This window comes from Panthera uncia, unplaced genomic scaffold (assembly GCF_023721935.1).
Source record: "Panthera uncia isolate 11264 unplaced genomic scaffold, Puncia_PCG_1.0 HiC_scaffold_1895, whole genome shotgun sequence".
Classification (NCBI taxonomy): Eukaryota; Metazoa; Chordata; class Mammalia; order Carnivora; family Felidae; genus Panthera; species Panthera uncia.
Genome location: NW_026058575.1, coordinates 1 through 25,590, shown reverse-complemented (window position 1 = coordinate 25,590; position 25,590 = coordinate 1). Strand labels below are relative to the sequence as shown.

Sequence of the window (25,590 nt, the reverse complement as noted above, 5' to 3'; positions counted from 1 at the left end):
GGCACCGCCTTCACCCCACCTGCTGCTGGCCGTCTTCGAGGCCGCGGAGCCTCTCTTCCGGCCCTCTGCAGGGGCTGGGGGCGTCCCCGCCCCGCTGGTGGACCCAGCCCTCCTGCGCGCCCAGCTTGCTTAGCCCAGCGGCTAAGACCAGCGCGAGTCCCTGGGTATCCTGGAACCCTCAAAGGCCCTTCCCCGCCCTGAGTTCCGGGCGGTGGGGGACATAGGCGGGGGGGGGGCGCAAATCTGCCCCAGGAGGTGCCTCCTCGGCCCCCGCTCTGAGTGCAGCGCAATAGTTGCCAGGACCCCGGCCCTGGCCGGGCTCACCAACTCTCCTCCAGCGCACTGGGGAGATCTCTTGCTCCTGGAGACGGCGGGTTCAGTGGGGATTCTGGATCGGCTGTGCGCGGGGCACCCAGCCTGGTACCTCTAGTCTCTTCTCGGGGTGATGGGGGGTGCGGTGGGGGGAGGAAGGCCAGATCCAGCTCTGGAACCAGAGCGCTTAGAGATCGGGAAAGAACCCTAGTTAGCGCGGGACAAGCCCCGCCTGAATCAGGGGAATGACTGTCTGCTTCCTTCCTCCTGTTGTGCCACTGCAGCCTCGGACTTGGACCTCAGAGGAGGTACAGTGCTCTGGCTTCTAGCCTCTTGCGTTTGTTCTGCATGTCGGGGTGGGGGTGGGGCGGAGAGAATGTCCGTGCCCCTTTCTCAGGTCTCCGGGGCGCCGACAGATTGGCCGTAGAGGATGGCGGAGAACAGCAGCCGCCACTGCGTTATCCCTGCTTGCGGAGCTGATGGAAAGGACCCGCAGTTGGTTTCAGGATGAGGGTGAACTGCCTGGTGGCAGAAGGTGGGGGGTGGGAGTGCATCTGAATAAAGCCGCCTGGGTCAGGGCTGCATAGGCTTTGTCCCAGGTCGTGGGGAACAGAAGCCCTCGCCCTTCCCCTTCCTGCAAAAGAGAAGAGAGAGACACTTCCTGAAGGCAGGGGAACCAGATGCGCCTCAGGCATCCTTCCAGCTCTGGCTCTCTGTCTGGCACTCACCCGCTGACTTGTGCTGAGGAGCCAGGCTGGACCATACAGGAAATTCGTTTAAGGTGTTATTTTTTCCCTTGGTAAACCAAGGGCAGAAAAGTGGGGACTGCCAGTAAATTCAACTCCAGTTTCTGTCATGCTGTGGCCAGGTTGTAGGTCCCTGGGGCTCATTTTCCGTCCCCCCCCCCCTCATTTGGAGCCACCTTTAAAGAATCACAAGAGCTGGGCTGGGCCAATATCCTCTCGAGGCAGCATTCCAGCCACAGCCTCTCTGCCCTCACCCTCCCTGGAACACCTTCTTAGTGCGAAATGTCTTGCTTTTGAGGCCTCCTAATTTGCTAATGTGCCAGTCCTGTTAGAGTTCTAGCAATAACAGAAGAATAACAAAGAAAAGGGAGGAGATGCAAAACTCTTATAACTTGTTGCTTATTGAGGATGTCCTTACAAAAGCCGTAAAAGAAGCAATAGAAACAAGAATTCACAGCAGTCTTCTGGGTTATCTGTATGTGCTGCCTTCCCATTTAGCACTGGAAATGCCGTCAAGCGTAGCCTTTGCCCCATATTCTGGACACTATTGGGAATAACGAAAGCTCTCTGTTCGCTGCACGGCTGCAAAACAAATTAGGAAAATGAGAACGTTCCTTGAGGGCTGGGAAGAGGTTCCCAAACCAGAATCCTTCATCCTTCTGTCTGTGGTAGAAATTCACACCCACGGCCCACAGTCTGGCTCTGACATTGCGAGGGACTCCCCTTGTTGAAATGTGGTTTTCACTTGTACGCCTGGGTTCAGAAACATACGCTGTGTGCTTCTGCAGGCTAGGAGCTCGTATTTGTATCTGTATTCCCGGGACCTAGCACAGTGCCAGGCACAGAGTGGACACTCAGTACATGCTGGTCGAACAAAGTTCCAGTGCAGCAAGGCTTCAGGCACCCAGATGCAAGCTAGGGTGGGGTGTTGTTCCTCCTCAGTAGAATCCCACACATTTGTCTGAGGTGGTGCTCAGTCCTTCTGGTGTCGGTCAGATACCACACGTCACATAGGCTCCCAGTGCAGCCTGAAACTGCGGTGGCGTGGGAACTGGGCAGCATAGTTCAATGGTTATGGGCTTGACTCCGTAATCAGAATGGCCTTCCGACTCCAGTGAAGATACTGATAGCTATGTGACTTTAGCCAAATTATTTAATGTCTCTGAGCCTCAGTTTTCCCATCTGTAAAATGGGGCATAAACAAATCTACAGCACAGGATGATCAGGAGAGTTCAGTGAGATAACATATGTAAATGCAAAAGCCCTTAGCGTAGTTCATGCCACATGGTAGGAATTCAGTACAACTTAGCTGTGTCTTGAGGCAAGTTCAACAACAGACAACCCGCACCGACCTGATGCTCTTAGCTTCCGCTTACACCACAGACTGGGTGACATCTCAGTCCTACGACCTAGGCAGAGGGTTCCAGGATAGAGGAGCCCACACCCAACTTCAGAATACCTCTCTTACCTGAAGGAAGCACCAAACAGAGGTAGCTCACGCTGAACCACACTATCCCCTGAGACTTCCCGATGATGTGCCAGTGTTAGATGTGTGGCTTGGGGTGAAACCATAAATCTTCATCTACCTGTGTTCTAAAGGATAGTCAACAATGTCTGCTTTTCAAGAATCTGTAATGGAACGAATGAAACGTGGAGTTCTTACGCAATATAAGCGTCAGGGTTTAACATTGCATCTCCATGCCGGAAGGGGTGTTAATTTGCTCTGAGAGGCTAAATGACATTACACAGTCCACCGATGAGTAATCAGAATCCCTGCCCAGGGATAGCTCCATTCCCATGCCCTGGTATACTTCGGGGAGTCCTGAAATAGGTTGCCTTCTATTTTCTCTAGGGCAGCCGGTCTGCCGGGGAGGGACACAGAAGCCTTGCTATAAAGTCATTTACTTCCACGACGCTTCTCGAAGACTGAACTTTGAGGAAGCCAAGGCAGCCTGCAGGAGGGATGGAGGCCAGCTGGTGAGCATCGAGTCCGAGGATGAGCAGAGACTGATAGAAAAGTTCATTGAAAACCTCCTGGCGTCTGACGGCGATTTCTGGATCGGGCTCAGGAGGCGTGAGGAGAAACAGAGCAATGGCACAGCCTGCCAGGACCTTTATGCTTGGACCGATGGCAGCACGTCAACATTCAGGTAAGTGTGTGGAATCCACGGCAGCCAACTCACTTGACGTAACTCAGAAAGGAGTTGGGCTGAATCCATGGTGCCAGGTCAGTGGGAAAGAGGAGAAGACCCAGCCAGGCAGAACCCTGAGGGGACAGCACCAGAACAGCCACTGACCAAAGCGGTGTGGTGAAGGTGGTGGGATCCGTGCCCAACTCATGTCCCAAGAGCTCTGTCCAGGTGGCCGTGGCCCGGAAGCGTTGCTTTAATAGCAGGTGATGCTTGAAGTGAAATGGTTCTGGCTGTCCAGCCTTTTGGATTAGAACCCCAATGAGAAATTGAAGGTCTGTGGAGCTAAGACTCAATATAGGGCTCCCGACCACAGGGCCCGGATGGACCAAGAGGGGACTTGAGGGATCCTGCATTTTGGAGGGCCCTTGTAAACCCACAGCACCAGGACTTAGTGATTTCACACCGCACCCTGGCATCATGGCTTTGCCACGGTCCCTCCCTAAGAAATGCAGTGACATGGATAAACATCAAAAGATAGCAAAGTCAAGAGGCATAGACTGGAAAAGTGTAACAAACTACAGTGTTACTAGATAAAGAGTTTATAGAAGTCATTAACACGCTAAGAGTTTCTGTAAGTCAGTAAAACCCCAAAATATAAAGAGGCCAAGACCTGAGCAGACTGTAGAAAAATAGAAAATCTAACTGGTGAACAGTCACATGGGGGAAAAAAGTTTGAACTCATGATCAGTCAAAAGAATGCGGATTAGGGGAGCCTGGGTGGCTCAGTCGGTTAAGCGTTCAACTCTTGATTTCAGCTCAGGTCATTCATGATCTCATGGAATCGAGCCCCGAGCTGGGCATGGAGCCTGCTTAAGATTATCTCTCTCCATCTCCCTCTGCCCCCTACCCCCCCACCAAAACAAAGAATGCAGGTTAAAATACATGATTTTACCTGTTACATTTAAGACAGCTGATCATCCTCTGTCAAAGTCTACCCATTGTGCTGACCACATCCATACCTTCCAGGAGTAGGAGTAGCCCCTGCAGGGTTCTGGGCCTCTCTTCCTGGGAGAAACTTGAAAAAGGAAAGTTCTTAGGATGAAATGTACTTCCCATCACTGTCGCTAGTCCCGGGGCCACAGCTGATACTCAGTGACCTCCCTCCTCTACTGCAGCCCAGATTCCCCTCTCTCTCTGCTCAGGGAACCTCCATGGCTTACCTCGTGGCAGGGACCCAGACCCTCAGCCCTGAGGAATGTGAAGCCCCAGTCAATGTGCACTTCTCAGGCTGGAGTGACTGCACTTTTCCATCTGCCATCCAAATTGGGTGTGTGAATACCCACAGGAACCCAAGGAGACAACCTGGATGCCAAACATTTCTCCCTGCCCAGGATAGGTGATAGCATAGCTACATCCTCCTGCAATGGGGGCCCGTTTCCTCCTACAAAGGTAATCACTGCTCCTCTTGCCCACGTGGCAGCCATCACTCCTAGTTTAATAAGACTTTTCCAGGGGTGCCTGGGTGGCTCAGTCGGTTGAGTGTCCATCTTCGGCTCAGGTCATGATCTCATGATTTGTAAGTTCGAGGTCCACATCAGGCTCGCTGCTGTTAGCCTGTCAGCGCAGAGCCTGCTTTAGAGCCTCTGGCCCCTCTCTTTGCCTGTCCCCCCATTGCACTCTCCCAAAAATAAATAAATATTAAAAAAAAAAAAAGACTTTTCCTAGATCTCCTGGGGGAAGTATTTCCCCCTTTGGGTCCTGGGACATCTAAAACCCACAGAGCCCAGCATTGCAGAGACAAGAAGCACGGATTCCCCAGTGGGTCACTACCAGTGATGGTAAGCAAGCCTCCTCCTGTTTCCACCCCCTGGCTCCCAGATCCATGTGTTCTTGCTCTTGGGGACACGGGATGATACTTGAGCCTTGGAGGATGTTTTGGAGGATGATCCTGCCTCCCTGCAAAAGTATTGCCTCTAAGCTAGTGCTTCAGCTGTGTCGTCCATCATTCTGTCAGGCTGGCAACTTCCAGATGCTGCAACATGTCATATGACTAGTAAATGCCCCAGCAACGAGCCCCTGCCACACCTCCTTTGCTATAAAGTAGGCCCCATGGTCCAATGAGGTGTCATTTGGGATTGTGTCCTGGTAGATCTAATACTACATAAGCTCTGGATAGCGGTGCTGACTGAGGCCCTGTGGCAGGAAAGGCAAACCCGTACCCAGGTTGTATGTCTATCCCTGTCAAAGTGAATCCTTGCCCCTTTCAGGATGGAAGGAGTCCAGTGCAGTCAACTTGCCACCGAACGCCAGGCCGGTGTTCTAGGATTGGTGTTCCTTTAGGGACTTAGCTGTGGTCTCCGTTGCTGGAAGGGTCAATGTTTGGCAGTAGCTAGATCAGCCTTGGTGAGTGGGAGTGGGTACTGTTGAACCCATGCGTAGCCTCCATCCCTGCCACCACAGCTACTGTAGTGAGTGTCTGTTGTGCCGGCCCCAAGGCAGCTGATACCAGGCTAGCTGACATCAACGGGCCGAGTCGTTTGTCTCCCTGGTCATTTAGTGCCTCTTCAGTGCTAGAGGCTTTCTGCCGGGTTTTAACGTGTGATAGATCCTCATACTTCATGCCTCTTCCCGTATGTCTATTCACATCTCCCTAGCCGAGAGTTCCCTATCCCCAAACTTCCCCTCTTTCTCCTTTTAGACTCCTGATCAGCTGGCCAAGTTCTGTGCCTTACCCCTGAGTCCCTATAGATTCTGACCTCCAGTAACTTCTCTTTCTGTGCCAGGTAGTTGACTAAGTATACCATCTAAGCTCTGGCCGATGGGAGGATGTCCCATTACCACTCGGTCTTTCAAGGCCAGCTCTGAGTGGGGTTGTAGTGCAGCAGCCGTCCATTTGGAATTGTACTCACATTCTTGGCTGATCTATCCATGGACCGAACTCAGGCACCTCTATCAACTAGTCATAAGGGGTTCCCTTATGCAGCTATCGGTGTAAGCTGATGGAGAGTCTTTGGAATGACAGTGCTAGAGGCTATGGCAGCCCGCTCTACCTGCTCATACGGTGCCCTTTGGTCCTGAATATATATTGATTCTGGGCCTTCCCATCCCAGGACTGGGTGTGTCCGATAGTACCTCACTCACAATGGGTAAGTTGAATTGCACGGTCTCTTGGTGCTCCCTGCCTAGTAGCAAGCCAGGAGCTGCTTTGCAAAAGGTGATTATCTCTCCGTTTCAGAAGACATGACCTTGCTATAGAATCCTAGGGGTTTACATTGTGATTCTCGCATTGGGGCTTGTTACAAATTCTGTGTGGCATTATTTTTCCCATCTGGATACCTCTGCTAATAGGATCTGCTAGATAATAAGTCTGCTTGCACTATAGCCTAGACCTGCTTCAGGGTCCTTTTTCTGCTCTTGACCTCACTCAAAGCTGGCCGTCTTTCGTGTCAGCTGATACATGGGCCAGAGCTGTATGTCCAAGTGTGAAATATGCTGTCTCCAGCACCCAAAGGTGTTACGCTTCCTACTTCACATTATTCTAAGATGCTTCAAGATGCAATATTTGTCCTTTAATATGAAAGGGATGATCTGGAATTCCCTAGATCACTAGAAACCTACACATTTTCATGAAGTGGCAAGCTCTTGAATCTTCATAGTGTTGACATGTAATCCTCTGGAGCACATGAGTCTTCCTAAGCTCTTCTGGTTCAATTAGCATGATGTCAGAAATATAGCAGACCAGTGTGATTTTCTGCAAAATGTGTAGGTAGTCCAAATCTCTTCATACCACATTATGACGGAGGGTTGGAAAATTAATATAGTTCTCAGGCAAGATGATAAATGTGTATTGTTGTCCATTCCAAATGAATGCAAATGGTTTTTTATTCTCTTTCTGATGGAAAATATTGTGTTTACCAGATCTGTAATGTGGGTACCCAAGGGCAAGTTAACCTGCTCTAGCAAAGACACCGTAGATGGCACAGAAGCTGTAATTGAGGCTTCTACTTAGTTGTATTTATGCTGTTCTAGTGTCATCCTTCAGGATCCATCTGGTTTTTGTAGGAGCCAGACTAGTGAATTAAATAAAGGTACGATGGCGAATAACACCCTTGCATTGTCTAGAATGGTGGTACCATTTTCTGTGATCTTCCCCTCGGTAAGATACTGGTTTTTTTATTTACTGCTTTGGAGATGTTGGGGAAGAGCAAAGTCTCAGAAGCTTCTACTTGACCTTGTCCACTATTACAGCTCTTACCTCACAGGCTAAGGAACCAACGTGGGACTATACCAACTACCAACTATGGCAGTTCAAGTCATATATCTGCAGACTGGTAAATGACTGCAGGGTGGGTCCCACTGTGAGCTGGTTCTGGGCCAGAGCTCTACTCAATACCTGGGCTCAATATGCTCCCACTCTAATGGGTAGTCTTGATGATGTTTCAAGTCTTTGGATATCAGTGTCACCTTGCATCCTGTGCCCAACAGTCCTTATGATATTTGGGTATCTCCTTTCCCCCAGTGTATGGTTACTCTACTAAATGGCCATAGGCACCTTTGGGAGAACAGGAAAATTATCCCCATGTGTACCAACCATGGCGTTGCAGGGTCCTTCCTCCTGACGACCTGGCCTCTTCTTCTATCAGTGAATTCCAAGCCTGAGACCTGGCTCAAGTCCACAAACCAGGTGCCAGGCATAAAATTCCACCCATTCCATCATCAGTGAAATGAAATAACATAAAGCCATAAGGCCAGTGGGGAAGAGAACAAGGCAAGTCAAGTTAGGAGGTCCACCAACTGGGTTGGAAAATGGCCTGGAGGTAACTAATGGGGTAGAGCCCAGCCCAAGTCAGGGCCCCCAACTGCCCAGGCACAATGTCCAAATAGTGCTGCAAGTTCAGTTATTGTCCAGGCAAATTCAACCCCGTAGGCATAGCAAAGGACCTTCCCTTTGGTGGAGGGCAACACAGCCCTCAAGCAGAGCCGTACTGAGGTGCTGCAAGGAGACCTGTCTCTCAGCTGCCTCTTAAGGAGGGGCTCTGACAAGAATCAGGCAAAGCAGCAGGGCCCAGCTAAATAATCTGAGCATGAGGGTGAGATCGGGGCCTCAGAAGGAAGCAGCTCAGGTGGGTAACCACGCAGACTATAAAACCCAGCCCTGAATCACTGCATGCAGTGAGTGCTCACAGCGTTCAGACTCTCTGTGGAATCCAAGGCCCTAAAATGGGACCCATATACTCAACTGGGTGGCAGCACCATTTAATTCCAAATACCACCGGATAGTGGAGCTCAGGCTGCTAACAGAGCTAGGAAGACAAAGGCAAGAAATGTGGCATCAGAGGCTGAAGGAGGGGCTCATCCGCCTGATGAAGTGAAAACAAGATAAAAGCTGAAATTAGACTAGGTGGGCCCTCTGCTCTGTCCCTACCCCCTCACCTGCCTTGACAGCCTCTCCATTTTGGAAAGTCTTGCTCAGATGCTTGAATTTTCCCTCTACTTCCTAGGGCTAGAAAGGCAGTTATGATGGTTGAAAAGCATAAAGAGATATGAGCGAGGCAAGCTCTGGCTGAAATGAGCCATGCCTCTTGTCAGTGCGTCTGATTTCTACAACAAAGAGAAACAAAAGCAGGTTCGCAAAAAGCAAGCAGTAAGATCATCCCAGACTGCTTCTCATAATTGCTTTGCAGACATCATATGGTAATATATTCCTCCCCGCAGAGAGCCTGTGGCAAATGTCAGATGATTGGTTGTGATGTCCACCTTAGAAAGCATGTGGTTCTACATACTGGCAACGCTTCAATTCCTCCCTGTGTTACTGTCTCCTGACGCAGAATCCTACGTTCATGGTTCACTGGAACCCGATGGGAAAAGTCTGGGGCTTCCTTCTCCAATTGTCTCCATTGTTGACCCCTTTCCTGCAGGAACTGGTACGTGGATGAGCCTTCTTGCGGCAGCGAGGTCTGCGTGGTCATGTACCATCAGCCATCGGCACCTGCTGGCATCGGGGGCCGCTACATGTTCCAGTGGAATGACGACCAATGCCACATGAAGAACAATTTCATTTGCAAATATTCTGATGGTAATGAATCCTTCCCCAAGTCATGTGGCTGAATCCCCAGCTGCCTCTCTTAACTTCATAAGCAGCTGCTAGTTCCCAGAATTTGTTATGTGGTCTCTGAGAAAGCTTGTTGGGAATGCCAGCGGTGTTGAACACTGGGGAATGCAGTGACAGTTCCTCGTGGAGGAGTACTTCTAGCAAAGGAGAGGAGTGTCTGATGCTAGGAGAAGGGATGAAGAAAAGAAAGGGTCTAATTTATGTCTGACAAAGTGAGAATCATGACAAGTTCAGGAAACAAAAAGCCCTCTAAGTGGACAAATTCTTATTCTTTCCACATGTGAGGTTGGCTGTAGGAACTTGGAAAAAAAGAAATATGAAAGGAAGCTGGCCATTGTTCCTGCAAGTCTTCTAACAGCCATGTGACATTATTTTCTGGGGCTTTAAGGAAACAGAATAATGACCCGAGGAGGTAGATAATGGAGTACACCGATTTCACTGGCCTTGGATAGATAGCGGTCACCTTGAGGAGCAGGCTTAAACCACCTTGCAGATTCACCTGGCGTTGGCTTCTAGGTCTGTTAAGGTTTTCAAATTGGCTACAAGCCTGCAGTCTCACTCTCCTGGGGTTTCCCAAACTCCCCCATCGTAACTGGCTTAGATCTAAACTTACGTGATTTTTTTTATCTGTCCCTGAAGTTTCTCAGATCCCTAAAGCCAACTGCTGGGTCCCAGTCCTCACCTTTCCTGGTGAGAATAATCCTGTCATTCTAAACTCTTTGAATTGGACTATGCTCTTGCTCTGGTTTTTGCTGCTTAAGGTGTTTTTCCTCTCTCTCCCCCACCTCCACCCCACCCCAGGTGAACTCCTCCCCACAGAGACCTAGCCCTTCCTGCCACAGAGAGCTGACTCAGGCAGGGAGGTGGCTGAGACGGGGCTGGCTTAGCAAGTTGCCTCTTTAGAGCAGTAAAAGCAAAACTTCCCATCACTCTGTTAATTATGTCCTATCAGCTCTGTGGTTTAAAATGTAATTTTTAAACATTTTTTGAAGGAAATGTGCGATTTTAAAAGTTCTTTTCATACCTTTTAATTTTTGGACTTTGAACCTAGCATGTATATATGTGTATATGCGTATATATACATATACATACATATACACATATATGTGCATATGCGTACATGTATGTACATATATGAAATATTCATAATATAATATTCATATATATACACACACTATTCTTTGTTGCTTTTGCTATTACTTGAATGACACCGAGTCCTGACAGGAAAAAGATTAAAAAAAAAGATGTACAGGATTGATGAGGAGAGTGTAATAAAAGGATATTTACAGAAGTGTGGCAAAGAGAAAGAGACGGTGAGGTGCCCAGGGACTAGCCACAGTAGGATGCTGTTACTACCCCTGAGCCCAAAGGAGCAAGTGGAGAGAATGGTTTTAGCAGAACCCCGAGCTCCCATGAGCTTGGAGTCATGGAATAGGAGCCACCCACCAGAAGCCATAACCATAAAATGCAGCGACTGTCAAACCGCGGTGGTGATGCAGGAAGGGAGCCTGGGGAGTAAAGCCTGGGACCTCTCTCTGCTCTCCTGCCTCTGCCTCCCATCAGCTAAGCCCAGTCAGAAGTGAAAAGGCAAGGGAGTCCCAATAACACAGTGCATAGACGTCAGCCTCCTGGGACACAGAGGAGGGCAGACTGGATCTGGCAGAGGGAGGTGAGCACGTGGAGAAAAACTAACACGTTGTCTTTATGTGGCCACCCATCTCCAGGATGAGTTCACGCACCTTAGCCATACAAGAAGCTGCACGAGCAGCTCTCTTCACCTCCACTCCCCCATTCCCCTGTGCACGTTGTGAAGCTGTCCACCCACCCACCCCCATTCCCCTCTGCACTCTATGAAGTTGCCCAAGAGCTCTTGACTGCTGTTCCCTGTGCTTGAAACGCTCCTCCCCTTTCCCAGACAACTCATCCTCACCTTTGGGGTTCACGTTGAACATCACCTCTCAGAACGACTAAGTGCAACAGGTGATCGTGAATTGGATCCTGGAGGATGATGATGGTTTTGTACAAAGCGCAGCTTTAGGACAATTGGCAGAATTTGCATAAGGTGCATAGATTAGGTAATAGACTATCAATGACAATATCTTGGTTCTGATCACTGTTACTGTGGTTATGTAAGAGAACCCCCCCCACACATATGCATATGTCCTGTATGTGTTCTTTGTACATACGTGGGTGTATATGTAGGTATAAGTAAGAATACAGATAGACATAGAGAGATACAGAGAGACAGAATAATTAAATAAATGATATGATAAAATTGTAACTTATGGGTGAGGGCTATATGGGTATTCCTTGTAGTATCCTAGCAAATTTTCATAAATCTGCATTTTTTCAAAATAAGAAGTTAAAAAAAATCTCCTCTGGGAAACCTCCCAAGGGCCCCTCAAAACCAAGTTAGGTATTCCTCCTGGGAGGATCAGAGCACCTCACACACACAGTATTTTAACTGCCTATTTATAAGTTTCTGCCTTTCACTGCCTGGTTGACATGAGGTCTGGAAACATGCACTTCGGAGCAATGAATCCCTGCACCTGATGGGCTAGGGGAAGGTCATCCAGGGCGGTCCCAACAGGAAGGCACACCATCTATTATGCCAGAGTAGCAAGAGACTGGTTGAATGACATCTAAAACTAGACAGCATGACCACGTAGAGCAGGTGGCCCGCTAGCCAGGGCTGAACTCTGGCTCACGTCTGAGGTGTGCGAAAGGCGTAGGTGTATCCAGTGAAAATGAGAGACAAATCATCTGAGGCGGTGCATTGCAGATACATCGTAGGGAGTGATGGAATGCTGTATTCGTGTTGTGCCATGTTTAATGCAGTTCTGCACCATGGATGGGACCATGGAGGGACAAGAAAATGAATACATCATGTGATGTTCTTGAATACACTGTATTATAATGTAATGTCACAAATTAGTGTTTGTTAATATCATCCTGTGTTTCCATATGCTATGGCCATCCCAGAGAGCGTAAGGACTCTTCTCGTTTGCTGTTGCGTCTCCAGTACCTAGCTGAGTTTGTCTCCTTGCAATTTTAATTTTCACTTGAGTCGTTTGGGTCAAATCCCAGTTCAGCTACTCAATAGCTATGAGATTCGGACAAGTTATTTACTCTCCCTGTACCTCAGGCACCTCATGTACAAAATCACCGTAGTAAGAGCAACCACCTCATTAGGCTGTTATCAGGGTGAATCATGTTTGTTTTTATAAAACACTTAGAACATGATGATGTTTCTATCATATAGCAGGAACTATATATAAGTGGGGTTTTTTTTTTTAAATAAATGAATGGATTTGCATTGCACACACACTTACAGGAAGATGATTAAAAGTTTCCTTTCTGAATGAAACTTCAGAATGGCCTTGGCATCCTGGGCTTAGGACTGTGAATTCCAAAATCACACCCTTAAGGGCCCCATCCCTATGAATGCCAGAGCATCTGATTAGCATAAGAGATTTACTACCAGTACCTGAGGGTCACACACTCTCAGCCAAAGGTAAAAGTATTCAGTGTAGATGTTCTGTGCAACCTGATTGTCCTGAGGCTCTTTGCAACATTTTGAATGACTCAGGTTCTGGATCACCAGTGTCCGCCTTGGGGCTGGCAGTGGTCTGCTTACCTACCCCCCTACAACCGCTTCCACTGCTTGGACATCATGTTTGTTACCCTCTAAAACATCCCTAGTGAGAGTTGTTAAAATGTCTTGGATTGCTTTTTCTTTTCTTTGCTTTTCTTCTTCTTTTTTTTAGATTGTTTTAAAATTGAGGCCTGAGTGTAGCTGGGGAGGGATAGGGATTACTGTTGAAACTGGATTAGCCGTATGTTGGGTGATGGTACATAGAAGTTCATTATACCAGCCTTTCTATTCTTGTTTATTTTTTAAAATTCCCATATTTAAAATTTTAAAATACTTTGGGGCTGGGTAGCTCAGTCAGTTAAGCGTCTGACTCTTGATTTCAGCCCAGGTCATAATCTTACGGTCGTGACTGCCTGCATCAGGCTCTGTGCTGACAGCAAAGAGGCTGCTTGGGACTCTTTCTCTCTTTCTCTCTCTCTCTCTGTCCCTCCTCCCCTCCTCTTCCTCTCTCAAAAATAAACTTAATGAAATAAATAAAATTTTAAAATACTTTTTTAAAAATACCCAAGTAAAGCTGGGGGAAGGCTAGTCTTGGTGAAAAAGTGATTCTTTTGGCCTGCTAACCCAGTTCCTAGCATTGAGTAACACAAAATAAAGTTTATCGGAAGACTGAGTAAATAAGTGGATGCCATGAGTTGGCCAGTTTCATTCAGATGGCATGGAAATTTACTTACTATTTTCATATTTGTTTCTTTCTGCCACAGAGAAGCCAACAGCTCCTTCTACAAAGCCTGGAGGTAAGCTATCATTTGAGTTGGGTTCATTTGGACTGTTTCACAGGCCCCCTTTACAGGTTTAGAACCACAGGTTCTTTAGACCAGATTTTCCAACAGAAAGAGCACGGGTGTTAAGTCATGCCTTTCGGAGAAGTAGATGCCGCGTGCAGCCCTGTCGAGTAGTTCATTAATCTCTCCCTGGCGTTGCCGATTTCTCCCAAAGCTGAAAAGCAACAACCACAAATTCAGTTTGGGATGTGACTTGTCATTACTGACAATCTGAGAGGAATAATTCCATCTAATGAGAAAAGAAGTGAGCCAAACGGATAATTTATGCTCCTAGAAGTGAGTCATTGGCCCTTCCCTTTGGCACCTCTGTATCTTATGTGCCTTGACGCCAGCTGCCTGCTGTCCGTTTCAGTACATGATTCTTGGCAGCAAAGATCTCCCCAGGAAGATGAAGGCAGTTGAACCTGTAGGCCGGCAAACTCAACCCTTAACTTTTCTATGCTTTTAAATGGCCCGAGTCAAACTGCTCCTCTTTTTTGGGGATCCCACCCACAACCTGGCCACCCTCAGAGACTATCTGGATTATGAGGCCTTTTCTCTGGGGTCTCAAGTCAGTGTGTCTGTCTCCAGGTGAAGGAACAGAGCCAGCAACACCTATGCTTCCAGAAGACACAAGGAAAGAAGATTCCAGAGAGACTTTTAAAGGAAACAAAGGTATGGACCCAACTCTCCTGGGGGAAATAGATGACGGGACTCTCCTGATCACAGATGACCAAGGTTACACTTTCTACTTTGTTCTTTCCTGTAACCACTTGAAAAATGAACTAGACAGGGCATCTGTGACTTTGCAGAAAGTGCACGAAGTTTTGGGGTTTGTAGTGAAACCACAAGGGGAGAGTAGTCGGCCAGGATGTGAAATGCCTGCCTGAGGATGAGGATAGGGCTGGGGGACGCCCAGCAGTTGTGGGTGGGGGCGGGGTACCGAGAGAATGGCTGTAGAGGAACAAAGGGGAAAAACCCAGGCCGTGAAGCCAACAGGTCCGACCTTGACATTCACTTGTGAAACAAATAGAGGAAATGGACACAAACATTTCACAACTGGAATCAAGAAGGATCAGAGAAAAGGGGGGTGATAACTGGGAGCGCTGATGGAATTTCCACCTGGAATCTCACCTGGAGTCTCAAAGAGGGAGATCTGGGTTTATGTGGCTGGGCAACTTTTAAAAACCACTTCATTTCTCTGTGCTTTAGTTTTCATGTTCTGCGTGACGGAAGTAACGCCATGTGTCTCACGTATCCGAGAGCCTCACTGTGGCCGTCAAATGAAATCGGATATTGTAATACTGCAGTTCAGTTCTGGCATTAGCCACACCAAGCTAGGACAGAGCCCACAGGTTAAGGGCACAGTCTGCAGCAAGTCACTTCAGACATCAGTCACAAGTTCAGGGGTCCCCAGGCCACCCCCACTTCTGGTCAGTTGGCTACAAATCCAGAGGATGCCCACAACCCCCTCAGGTTTGATAGCTCACTAGAACAACTCACAGAATTCAGGAAAAATACCATACGTAGGACTGCATTTTATTGTAAAGGATACAGATCACCACCAGCCAGCTGAAGAAACAGGTAGGGTAAGGTCCAGGAGGGTCCTATGTGGGGAGTTTCTGTGTCGTCTCCCTGGGGAATCAGGATGCATAATCACCCTCCTGGCACATCAATGTGTTCATTACATAGGCATGATTGATTTGGTCATTGGCCATGAAATTGAACTCACTCTTCATGCCCCCTCCTGTCCTGAGACCCCCAAGGAGCCCCCTTCCTGAGACATCTTACCAGCATAAACTCTGATATGGTCGGAGGGGCTCCTGAATAATAAAGTTACCCCTATTACCTGCAAAATTCCAAAGATTTAGGGCCTCTCTTCCAGAAGCAAGGTCAAATTTTATTATACAACCGATAAAATGTGTTAAAATGCTTTGAAAAAAGTACAAAGGACTCTACAGAGGTGGGTGGCATTTTCAGTGCTCATCGGTTTTATGGCGGCATTTAAAGTGGGTTTTGCTTTGGGCTCTTTGTGTGGTTGTTAGGTTTGCAGCCTCACAGGAAAACAAAGCAACAGCTTCCAGAAGGTTGGGAACCTTGGACCAGTGGGAGTAAAATAGGGGTCAGGCCCCAGTCCTTGATTCCTCCTCAAGCCCCATGACGGAAAATTCTTTGGTTCTAAGTCTTAAAGGATAGGTCGGGATAACAGACCTCTGAATGTCCTCCACAGTCACTGCTCTTGGTCCCAACTGGATCCAATTAGTCTTAGTCAGATTTGTTGGAAGGTTACAGTCTGATTCATGGGCTTCATGTGACCTTCTCTTTCCTGGTAACAGCGCTGAGACTCAATTCTTCTTCCCTCCCTCTTCCCCACCCCACCTTGGGAACTACCATTTCTGTCCCGAGAGCCAAAGACATCAACACTGCCCAAGCAGCTCCTGCTTTGTTAAGGGACAGGAAGGACAAGAAAAGAGAGTATCTCTTTCCTCTGGGGAAAAAAAAAACAAATTTAATTCAAAAAATGCCTCTCTGATATTTTGCAAGAGACTCCAACACTTAAACTTCTTTTCTCTATTACTTAGGATAACAAGATAGGTAGAAAACGCTCACTTATTGAAACTAGAAGACTTTGCCAACTGGGTAACTGTATACCAATTTCCTTCCAGGAATGCGCTCTTTGAAATACTCTATGTTGATTATGCTTTTTTAAGCCTGTTTTGAAGCACGTAAAGACCACTGATGCTGATAATATGCAATTTTCTTTTCAGAAGCTGCCTTAAATCTTGCTTACATTCTACTCCCCAGCATCGTCCTTCTCCTTGTGGTCATCACAGTTATGTGTTGGGTTTGGATCTATAGAAGGAGGCAAGTAAAACTGTCGTTGTGTGAGTCTTTGTATCTTCTGGACTCTTTGAGATTTGGACATTGCTCTGTTTACTTCATTAAAAAGCCATAGCAGCTCCAAGAGAATCACCATTGCAGATTTGAGAGTATATTCTCCGATGGGCTCAGGACATTCAGAAGTACTAAGCATTTGTGCTTAGTTGTGACTAAGAGAGTGATCTTATATTCTTTCATTTTTGTGTAAGGAAGATTTTACATGACTTGAGGGGTGAAACTGTGTTATTTGCCTACTTTGTATACACACATCACTCAGCACAGTACTTCCATGAATGAATACTCTCACTCCAAAAATGTTTGTTAGTTGGGGGAAGGAATAAATAGTGACCCATTGAAATATGACTGTTCCAGAACCTTCTGGCAAACATCTGCAATGAAATCACTTTATTAAAAATGAAATAGCTCAGTCTCTTAAATGGACTTTCTTTTAATTCAATATACAATTATAAATTGCTACCAAATAGCTCTACTAAGTAGCCTAGAGGACCTCTATTTATGAATCATGGGCCACCATTTTTGAGGGACCCACAGCTATTCTCAGTTGCTTTTTTATTCCCCATCATCATGCCATACATAGAAGAAGGCCAGTATGCCCATTTTACAACAGAAAAACTAAGGTCCGGTTTAAGATTTGGCTCCCTTTGATGACCATTTTAAGATGAATTAGTAAAATACCAATGCTTAAGATTTGACTTGTGCAAACCTTTGTATTTGCTTTAAGTTTTGACTTGTTTAAGATTTGACTTTTTAAGTTTATAGTCTTGATTGGACTTTAAGATTTGACTCCCTTTGATGACTATTTTAAGGTGAATGAGTAAGATATTAATGCAGAGTTGACCCTACAACAACAAGGGTCTGAACTGTGTGGGTCCACTTATACATGTTGTGGGTTTTTTTCCAGTAAATACAGTATAGTACTGTAAATGTTTTTTTTTTTCTTCTTTATCACTTTCTTTTTTTTAATGTTTATTTATTTTTGAGAGAGAGAGAGAGAGATCACAAGCACAAGCAGGGGAGGAGCACGAAGAGAGGGAGAGAGAGAATCCCAAGTGGGCTCCATGCTGTCATCACAGAGCCCAACATGGGGCTTGAACCCACAAACTATGAGATCATGACCTGAGCTGAAGTTGGACGCTTAATCGACTGAGCCACCCAGGCGCCGTGATTTTCTTAATAACATTTTCTTTTCTCTCCCTTACTTTATTGTAAGGAAACAATATATAATACATATAACATGCAAAATATGTGTTAATCAACTATTTACAGTATCATTAAGGCTTCAGGTCGGCAGTAGGCTATTAGTGGTTCAGTTTGCCGGGAGTCAAAAGTTACATGAAGATTTTCAACTGTGTGGGGGGTTGGCACCCCTAACCCCTTCATCATTCAAGGGTCAGAAGTAGAACCTGCTTCATTTAATAATAACTTCCTTATAGGATCATTAGAAGGATTAATTCATGCAGAATGGGCTTATAGTAAACAGTCAAAAATATTAGCTCTTACTATGATTATTTTTATTAATTAATTCTCTTTGATCTAAAAAGAGAATTCAGTTAAAAGTTACAAATATATTTTCCAACTGCTTACTCTGCAGTTGTTTTTGTTTGTTTTGTTTTGGTTGGTTGGTTGGTTGGTTTTAATTTCCCTTCCTTACTCTATCTATTTAACACCTCGCCAGGATTTGGGAATTGTGACTTTGAAGCTGGAGTCTATCTCAGGGGGTTTTACCTTTTTTTTGTGCCACAGACATCTGTAACAGTCAAATGAAGCCTATGGACTCCTTCCCAGAACAATATCTTTAAATATATTACAATAAAATATTAAAATATATTGGATTACAAGGGAAGCCATTATACTGATACCACAGTTTAGCAAAATATTTCCAAAAATGATTGTGATTTGGTAATACATGCATTTCTTTATTAATGCTTCCTTATCTAGTAGTGGATATGATTACCGTAATTTTGAAACAGAGATGAGCGTAAAATACTTTAAGGCTTCTATGGCAACTGTGATGTGATATGAAAATAACCTGTGATTTGTGTTGGTGATCGAGTCAAAGGTATTACTAATTCTACTCTAGTTTGTTGCCTACATTCAGAATTGAAGGACAGGCTCACTTTCACTTGGAGATGAGTTTTTTTTAATGTGATATTTTTCCCATCTAATTCTATCCATGGACCCTCTGGGAGCTCTGAGGATCCCAGGATAACCACCTCTGTTCTATGCTCTTGCAGCAGTGAATGATAGCTACGCAATCACTTTGAATACAACACTTCCCCGTTTTGTTACCCCACCTCACCCCACCCCAAAGCCCTGACCTGTAAGTTTCGGTAGGTGAGAAGGACAGTGTAGTGATTGCCCAGGCTGGCCTCCTCCTGCCTGAACAGGAGACACGGGGATATTCTCAGTCCCCTTGTCTAAAATACTTGGCCCTGCTTTTCTCTCCTCCTAGGAAAGGGGAGCAGCCAGGCCCCAGCGCGAAGGAGCAGCACACCATCTGGCCCTCTCCTCATGCAGGGAACAGCCCAGACCTAGAGGTTTACAACATCATTCGAAAACAAAGTGAAGCCGATTTGGCTGAGACCCGGCCAGACCTGAAGAACATTTCATTCCGAGTGTGTTCGGGAGAAGCCACTCCCGATGACCTGTCTTGTGACTATGACAACGTGGCCGTGAACCCATCCGAAAGTGGATTCGTGACTCTGGCGAGCGTGGAGAGTGGCTTTGTGACCAATGACATTTACGAGTTCTCCTCAGACCGAACGGGGAGGAGCAAGGAGTCTGGATGGGTGGAAAATGAAATATATGGTTATTAGGGCACATGAAAAACACTTGAACAAATGGAAATGGGAACGAAAAGAGGAGCAAAACTCTCCTATTTTCTGTGAGGAAAAGAGAATGTGTATGAAAATGCTCAGTTCAGGTCTTGGGGGTAAGCATGTCACCCCCATTAGCCCCTGTTGGATCCCCAAGTTTGGCCAAATCCCCAACCCCAGCTTCTCACCCAGATCAGCCTTATGAGAAAGCACCTTGCCCACGGTCAGGCACATAGTAGAAAATAAATGTCAATCGATTGGTTCTAACTGACTTTCAAGGGAGAGTGACTTCCCTGGCAGGGATAAGTTTGAGGCTGTGGGACTTGGGAAAGCCATCTCTGGGTTCTGGTTTTCTCGCTCTGCTCTGTTTCATATATATATATATATATATTATATCTGGGCAGCAGATATAATCACCACGAGACAGAAATTACAGAATCTTTTCAAAGCCCACGTACTGTGGCATCGGGCTGGCCAGTGTACGGACGAATCTTAGATCTGTTTTGTTTTGTTTTTTTTTTTTCAAAGAATCAAATCAAATCAAAAGCAGGAAGCAGAATGTTAGTCTGTCTGTGTCTACAGCCCTTCCTCTGCATGTAACCTCAGGGGACCTCTTTTTCTTTCTCCTCGCATCCAAACTTGGACATATCCAACTTGGAAATACGTTGCAAACTAAAACTGGAATGTGAGTCTCGGCTTCTAGGCTTCTTTTTGTGCTCAGCCCCGGTAGTGCTCTTGTTCTCCTCGTGTGTTTGTTTTACGGCAGCAGCAACATGGTTTGGCTGATGATGATAATGATTCTTCCTTTGTGTTATGGGACTTATCTCAAATAGTTTTGGACTCAAATCCACAGAAAAGTTTCTTGGCCCAACATCAGCTGTTTGCACTTTGAAGGTCTGCAGGCTCTTATCTAATATCATCAGCAAACCCCTTCTAACTTATTATGTTAAATTTTCCAATGCTTATTTATTTTTGAGGGAGAGAGACAGAGTGTGAGTGGGGGAGGGGCAGAGAGAGAGGGAGACACAGACTCCGAAGCAGGCTCCAGGCTCTGAGCTGTCAGCACAGAGCCCGATGCGGGGCTCAAACCCATGAACTGGGAGATCATGACCTGAGCTGAAGTCGGACGGTCAACCGACTGAGCCACCCATGCGCCCCGTAACCTTTGATCATATATCTTACTTTTTTCATAGTTTGTCACTTTGTCTCACACACGGAGCCCCGAACTAGACGGAGTTAGCTGGTCTGGGTCCGAGCAGTATCACGTGCAGTCAGTTGTAATCACTGCCCAATGGCCAGCTACACGGGGGCAGGGAGTAGGGTGGACAACAGAATCATCACTTATGCCTGCTCCCAGGAAGTGTATTTTGTGGACTCACAACATATAAGCAAAATGAGTGACCCCGTGGTCTGAAGGACCGATTCGTTGCTCCAAAACATCAAAGATCCCATTTTGCTTCAGATGTCCTGGGTCTATAATCTATCCCTTTATCCTCCCCTGTGTCACCTACTGGGGCCCCTGTTAGGCTGCACCCCCATCAGGGTGGGGATCCAATCCGCCCTGTCAGCATTGTAACTCCCACACTCCAGACAGCGCCTTGCACAGAGTAGACCATCAATATTTGTTGAATGGATGAGCAATTCATTTTTCAGGCTGATATAGCATAGTCTATGTAGGTCAGCTGAAAAGTTTGTAGAACTTAAAAGTTCATACTCCAACTGGGTGGGGGAGGTAACAGTTATTTTAGTTTAAAAAGCATTCCTATTGCCTAGGAAGAAGGAAGTATGGCAACAACAAACAGAAGTTGGTGAATTGTGTCAACAACTTGCTTTAAGTCGCTGAAGCTGGTAACTAAAGGTTCACGGGACTCAAGTGCAGCTGCAGCTTTTTACCCAGGCCCTTTATATTTGCCTTTACATTTCCCTGACTCTCCTTGAAGGAGGTAGATCTGAGGCTTGCTCTCTGGTCTCCTGGTTTGGTCACCTCTCAGATAAGTCCTTTCGGTGTCGCGTACTCGCTGTCTCAGCGATTATCCTTAGCTGTGCCTCAGGCGGACGAACTTGGGTTCAGTTACAAATTTGGCAAGCCGTCCAGGAGCTCCTTGCTCACTGTTCATCTGCTCCCAGCCAACAAGGGAAGTCCAGTGAGTCCAAGCAGCTGCTTAGGCTTTTGATCCCAGGGGACTCACCCCAACTGGCGCACCAGACTTCGGCACCAAATTTAGCTCCTGCGGCAAGGAAATCGTTTTGAGTTTGGGTTGGACGGATGGCTCTTGGTGAGTACTTTGTGTGCAATGGCATGTGAGCTTATGTCTTCCTCCCTTTTGGTTCAATCGGTGAAGCTCTGACTTTTGGGGAGGAACCAGTGCTCACAGAGGAACTCTGGGCTTCATTGGGCTTGTGTGTCGTTGCAACTTTTGGTATCTTTGAATAACGCTAGCCATGTTCTAACTGGGAAATGAGAAATGACCGTTTGATCCCCACATGCTGCCCTTTCGGCTGTATTCTCCAAATTTGGGCAATCTTTTTTTATTTTTTATTTATTTATTTATTTTGCAACACTACTTGGCCACATCATCCGTTAGACTCCTGAGAAAAATGACCAAGTGGTGTGTCTGTAAATTAAAACCCCATCTTGCAATTAGGTTTGGTTTATAAAAGATGATATCTGGAAATTGAGCCTTTAAGATTTTGTTAGCATCTTGTCTGTGTATTTGTATGGGTGTCCGTGTATATTGTAAATGTGAAATGCTTTCTCTACCTCTGGATGGTATTCCTAAATTTAATTTGTAAGAGAGCTCTAGTTGGCTTAAAAGCAAGTGCTTGTAAGAATTGGGCATTCTAAAACTCAGAAAAATGGGAACTGACCCAAACATTTTTCAAGTTTACGTGCTCTGGGAAAATACTTGGTATTAAAGCTAATTTCAGGTTGTTAGTTCTATTAAAATGGACCTGTCTTTAGAGTTGTCAGCATTGTATGTAGAACTTCTGTTCTGCCTGTGTTTACTGAAAGCCAAGGAGGTTCATGTTCTTTCTATTACAAAATTTGTTAGAAAAGAAAAAGTGTATGGTATTGGTCTTTCTATCACCATTTTTGTTGTTGTTTTAGTTTTTTTGTTATTTTAGTTTCTATTTTGTTCATTTGGGTTTGTTTGGGGTTTTTTTAGAGAAAAACCTTATTACTTTGTCTAATGCCTAATGAGGTTTTATGGGTAATCTAAGAACAAATAAACAACCAAATAACTTCAATAAATGTCATTCAGACTACCAGAAATAATAAGGGAAATAACTCTGCAAGCAAAGTGAGACTGGTTGTTTAAAGAGGGAAAACTTAGGACAAATTCTGATGTAAAAAGGAAAGTTGAGAAGATTTGTGAGAAGGGAATCTTTGGAAAGGAATTTTTTGCATGGTTGAGGCTAAGATTATGGAGGCTAATATGTAAAAAAAAAAAAAAAAAATTGATTTTGGAGTGATCAACACCTGGGGAAGAGAAGGGAGAGTAAGAGATATCCAGCTGTGATACAAGATCAACAGAAGTCTTAACTGATTCTCTGGGGAGTTCTAAAGTAGGCTCACCCTTAGGAACCATCCTAAGTTAGAGCAAAAGTCATGCACTTTTATAATAGTCATGGTATGTGACCAGCTGAGAAGAGGGCATGACCTTGGCAAGGCAGCTGTCTTCAGTCAAGGCAATCCTTGATGATCTCTGAGCGTTGAGGACTGTTGGCTGCCTTTCTCCAGCTGAAAGCCCTACATTCCTGATGGAGATTCTGATCAGAACATCCTATATCAACACAGAAGATGACAGGCAGGGAAACAGAGACCACATAAGTTTGCTTAATTCATCTTGTTGGAATGTATGAGTTTTAATGTCAGAAGTATACTGGTATAAGATGGTGTTGTAGACTCTGAATCTAAAATTCTCTCTTGTCTAGCAAAACAGTGAGATGCAGGATTGAAAGTGAGAGATGGCTAATGTCCAGGAAGACAAGAGCCCCGAATAAGGGCTCTTGCCCCGCTTTTATTAGGATCAGAAGGCTTACAAACATGGTGATGGACGTGCATAAAGGGACAATGAATCTGTGAATATTAACTTGTGGACGTGAGGGAAAGGGGGTCTTGAAGATACTCGTGGATTGGATTGATATAAAACAAAATCCAGGTGCTGGGTAGTCAGGAGGAGGGTTGTTTCCAGCCGACAGGAGGCAGCACCTCTATTTACCTTAGCCAGCCTCGGGGATGAAACAGGGAGAAATAACCTCAGGGTTGACAAGGAACCTTTTCTTTTTTTTAACCATCTCGACTCTGGGCTGCTTTGCCTGCAGCGCCAAGGTCCATAGTCCAATTCACCAATTTACCTAACCTGGCCCTATCCTCCTGTGAAAGCAGCTTTCTGCCGTAGTACTAAATTGGGGGTGCTTCCACCCTGAACATCTAATCTTGTTTATTTCATATACCTACGTATTGGGCACCTTTGCACTGTACCTATTTTAGGCCTTTGCCTCTCCCTCTCTATTCTGGGGGCTCTGCACCCCCTATTTCTGGCACCTTTGCACCTCCCTATTCTAGGGGTGCCTTTGAACCCCCCTATTCTTGGGGTGCCAATCTGGTTTACCCAGACTCAGGTGTGAGCATTTTATGGCTTTGTATTTCTTAATGCCTTGTTAACCCATTGGTGTAAGCCCAGGGGATTGCTAAACTTATCCCCCACAAGATGGGAGTTTGACTTTTCTCCCTGTTAAAATGAGTTTTCTTGGATTACTGGTCTAAGTTATAAACAAAGGTTTTTCTTTATCTTTAATCTGCCTAGAAAAACAAAGTTTCTATTAAAGCTGAATCTTCTCAACATTAAAAGAGCCTAGTTTTGTTGAAAATTATACAACTCTCTGCATTTGCCTCTAGAATCTTATTGCCACCTTGGATAAATAGATAACTACATTTTGTAATGATCTAAATCTTATTTAGGCATGTGCTTTAAAATCTTGTGGATATTTCAGAAATACTTCCCAAATTCAACTTTGTGATCACTCTAGTTACTTCCAGATGAAGATTGGGGTTAAAGGAAGGGAATATTTCTGCACTCATTGAGAAATATTCCTTAGTTCCAGGTTGAAACCCAGCATTCTTCAGTTCCAGGATTTGTGAGTTCTTGTACTGGATTTTATCCAAGGCCTTAGAGGGGATTGGTTGTACCCAAGTAGTACTTACCGATTTCTTGAGATGATCTCTCCCCCACTGAATAGTACTTTCAGGTCTGTCAGAAGCTTGTTGGTCCAAGCAGTGTTCTTTTTGATGTTCTCCTTGCTAACAGCATGTAGGGAACCTGTGGTTTGTGGTGGGACCACCGAACAGCAGTATGTCACCCATAATGGTGCATTGATGAATATGGTTAATCATTTCTTCCATAAGATACTCTGAGATAAGGGTTTGTTAGATTTCCAGCTGGCTTTAGAGGCAGCGTGGTGTCCATATCCCCATTCTTTAGCTCTTCTGAGGTCCTCTCATCCTCCTTGGAATATTGGGGTTAACATTTAGTTAAAGAGTTTGGGAGTCTTTGTACAGGCTGCCAACTTGGCTTGATCTGCCCAATTGTTCCCTTGGGCAATCATATAGCAGCGGATAATAAATAGCTGCTGGGTCACCACTGCATCTAGCTCTTCATTGTCCTTGATCTGTAAAGCTCTCATCTGTAAACATCTTAAGATCTGGATTTCTGGGTATTAATTTTGTATCCTTTTCTGAATTCATTCATTACTTCTAGTAGTTTTTTGGTGGATTCTTTAGGATTGTTTTATGTACAGTATCGTGTTTGCAAATAGTGACAATTTTACTTCTTCTTTACCAATATGGACATCTCTTACTTCTTGTCTTCTTGCTATGTCTAGGACTTCAAGTACTATGTTGAATAAAAGAGGCAAGAGAGGAGGCTCCTGGGTGGCTCAGTCAGTTAAGCATCTGACTCTTGATTGTGGCTCAGGTCATGGTCTCACGGTTTATGTGATCGAGCACCACATCAGGCTTTGCATGGGTGGTGCAGAGCCCGCTTGGCATTCTCTCTCTCTGCCTCTCACTGCCCCTTCCCCACTAATGTGCACATTATCCTCTCTCTGCCGGTCGGTGTCTCTCTGTGTCTCTGCCGGTCGGTGTCTCT

The 25,590-nt window shown here is 45.7% G+C and overlaps 1 protein-coding gene across 1 annotated transcript; it reads left to right on the top strand.

Moving 5' to 3' along the window:
- Positions 1-2,910: 2,910 nt before the first annotated feature.
- On the top strand, positions 2,911-19,438 carry LOC125917472 (layilin-like; the record flags this gene model as incomplete). Its single annotated transcript, XM_049623662.1, has 6 exons — positions 2,911-3,208; positions 9,109-9,266; positions 13,662-13,694; positions 14,313-14,396; positions 16,490-16,616; positions 19,075-19,438. Coding segments are annotated over 6 exons (1,064 nt in total), but the record flags the coding sequence as incomplete, so codon positions are not given.
- Between the last annotated feature and the right edge of the window lie 6,152 nt (positions 19,439-25,590).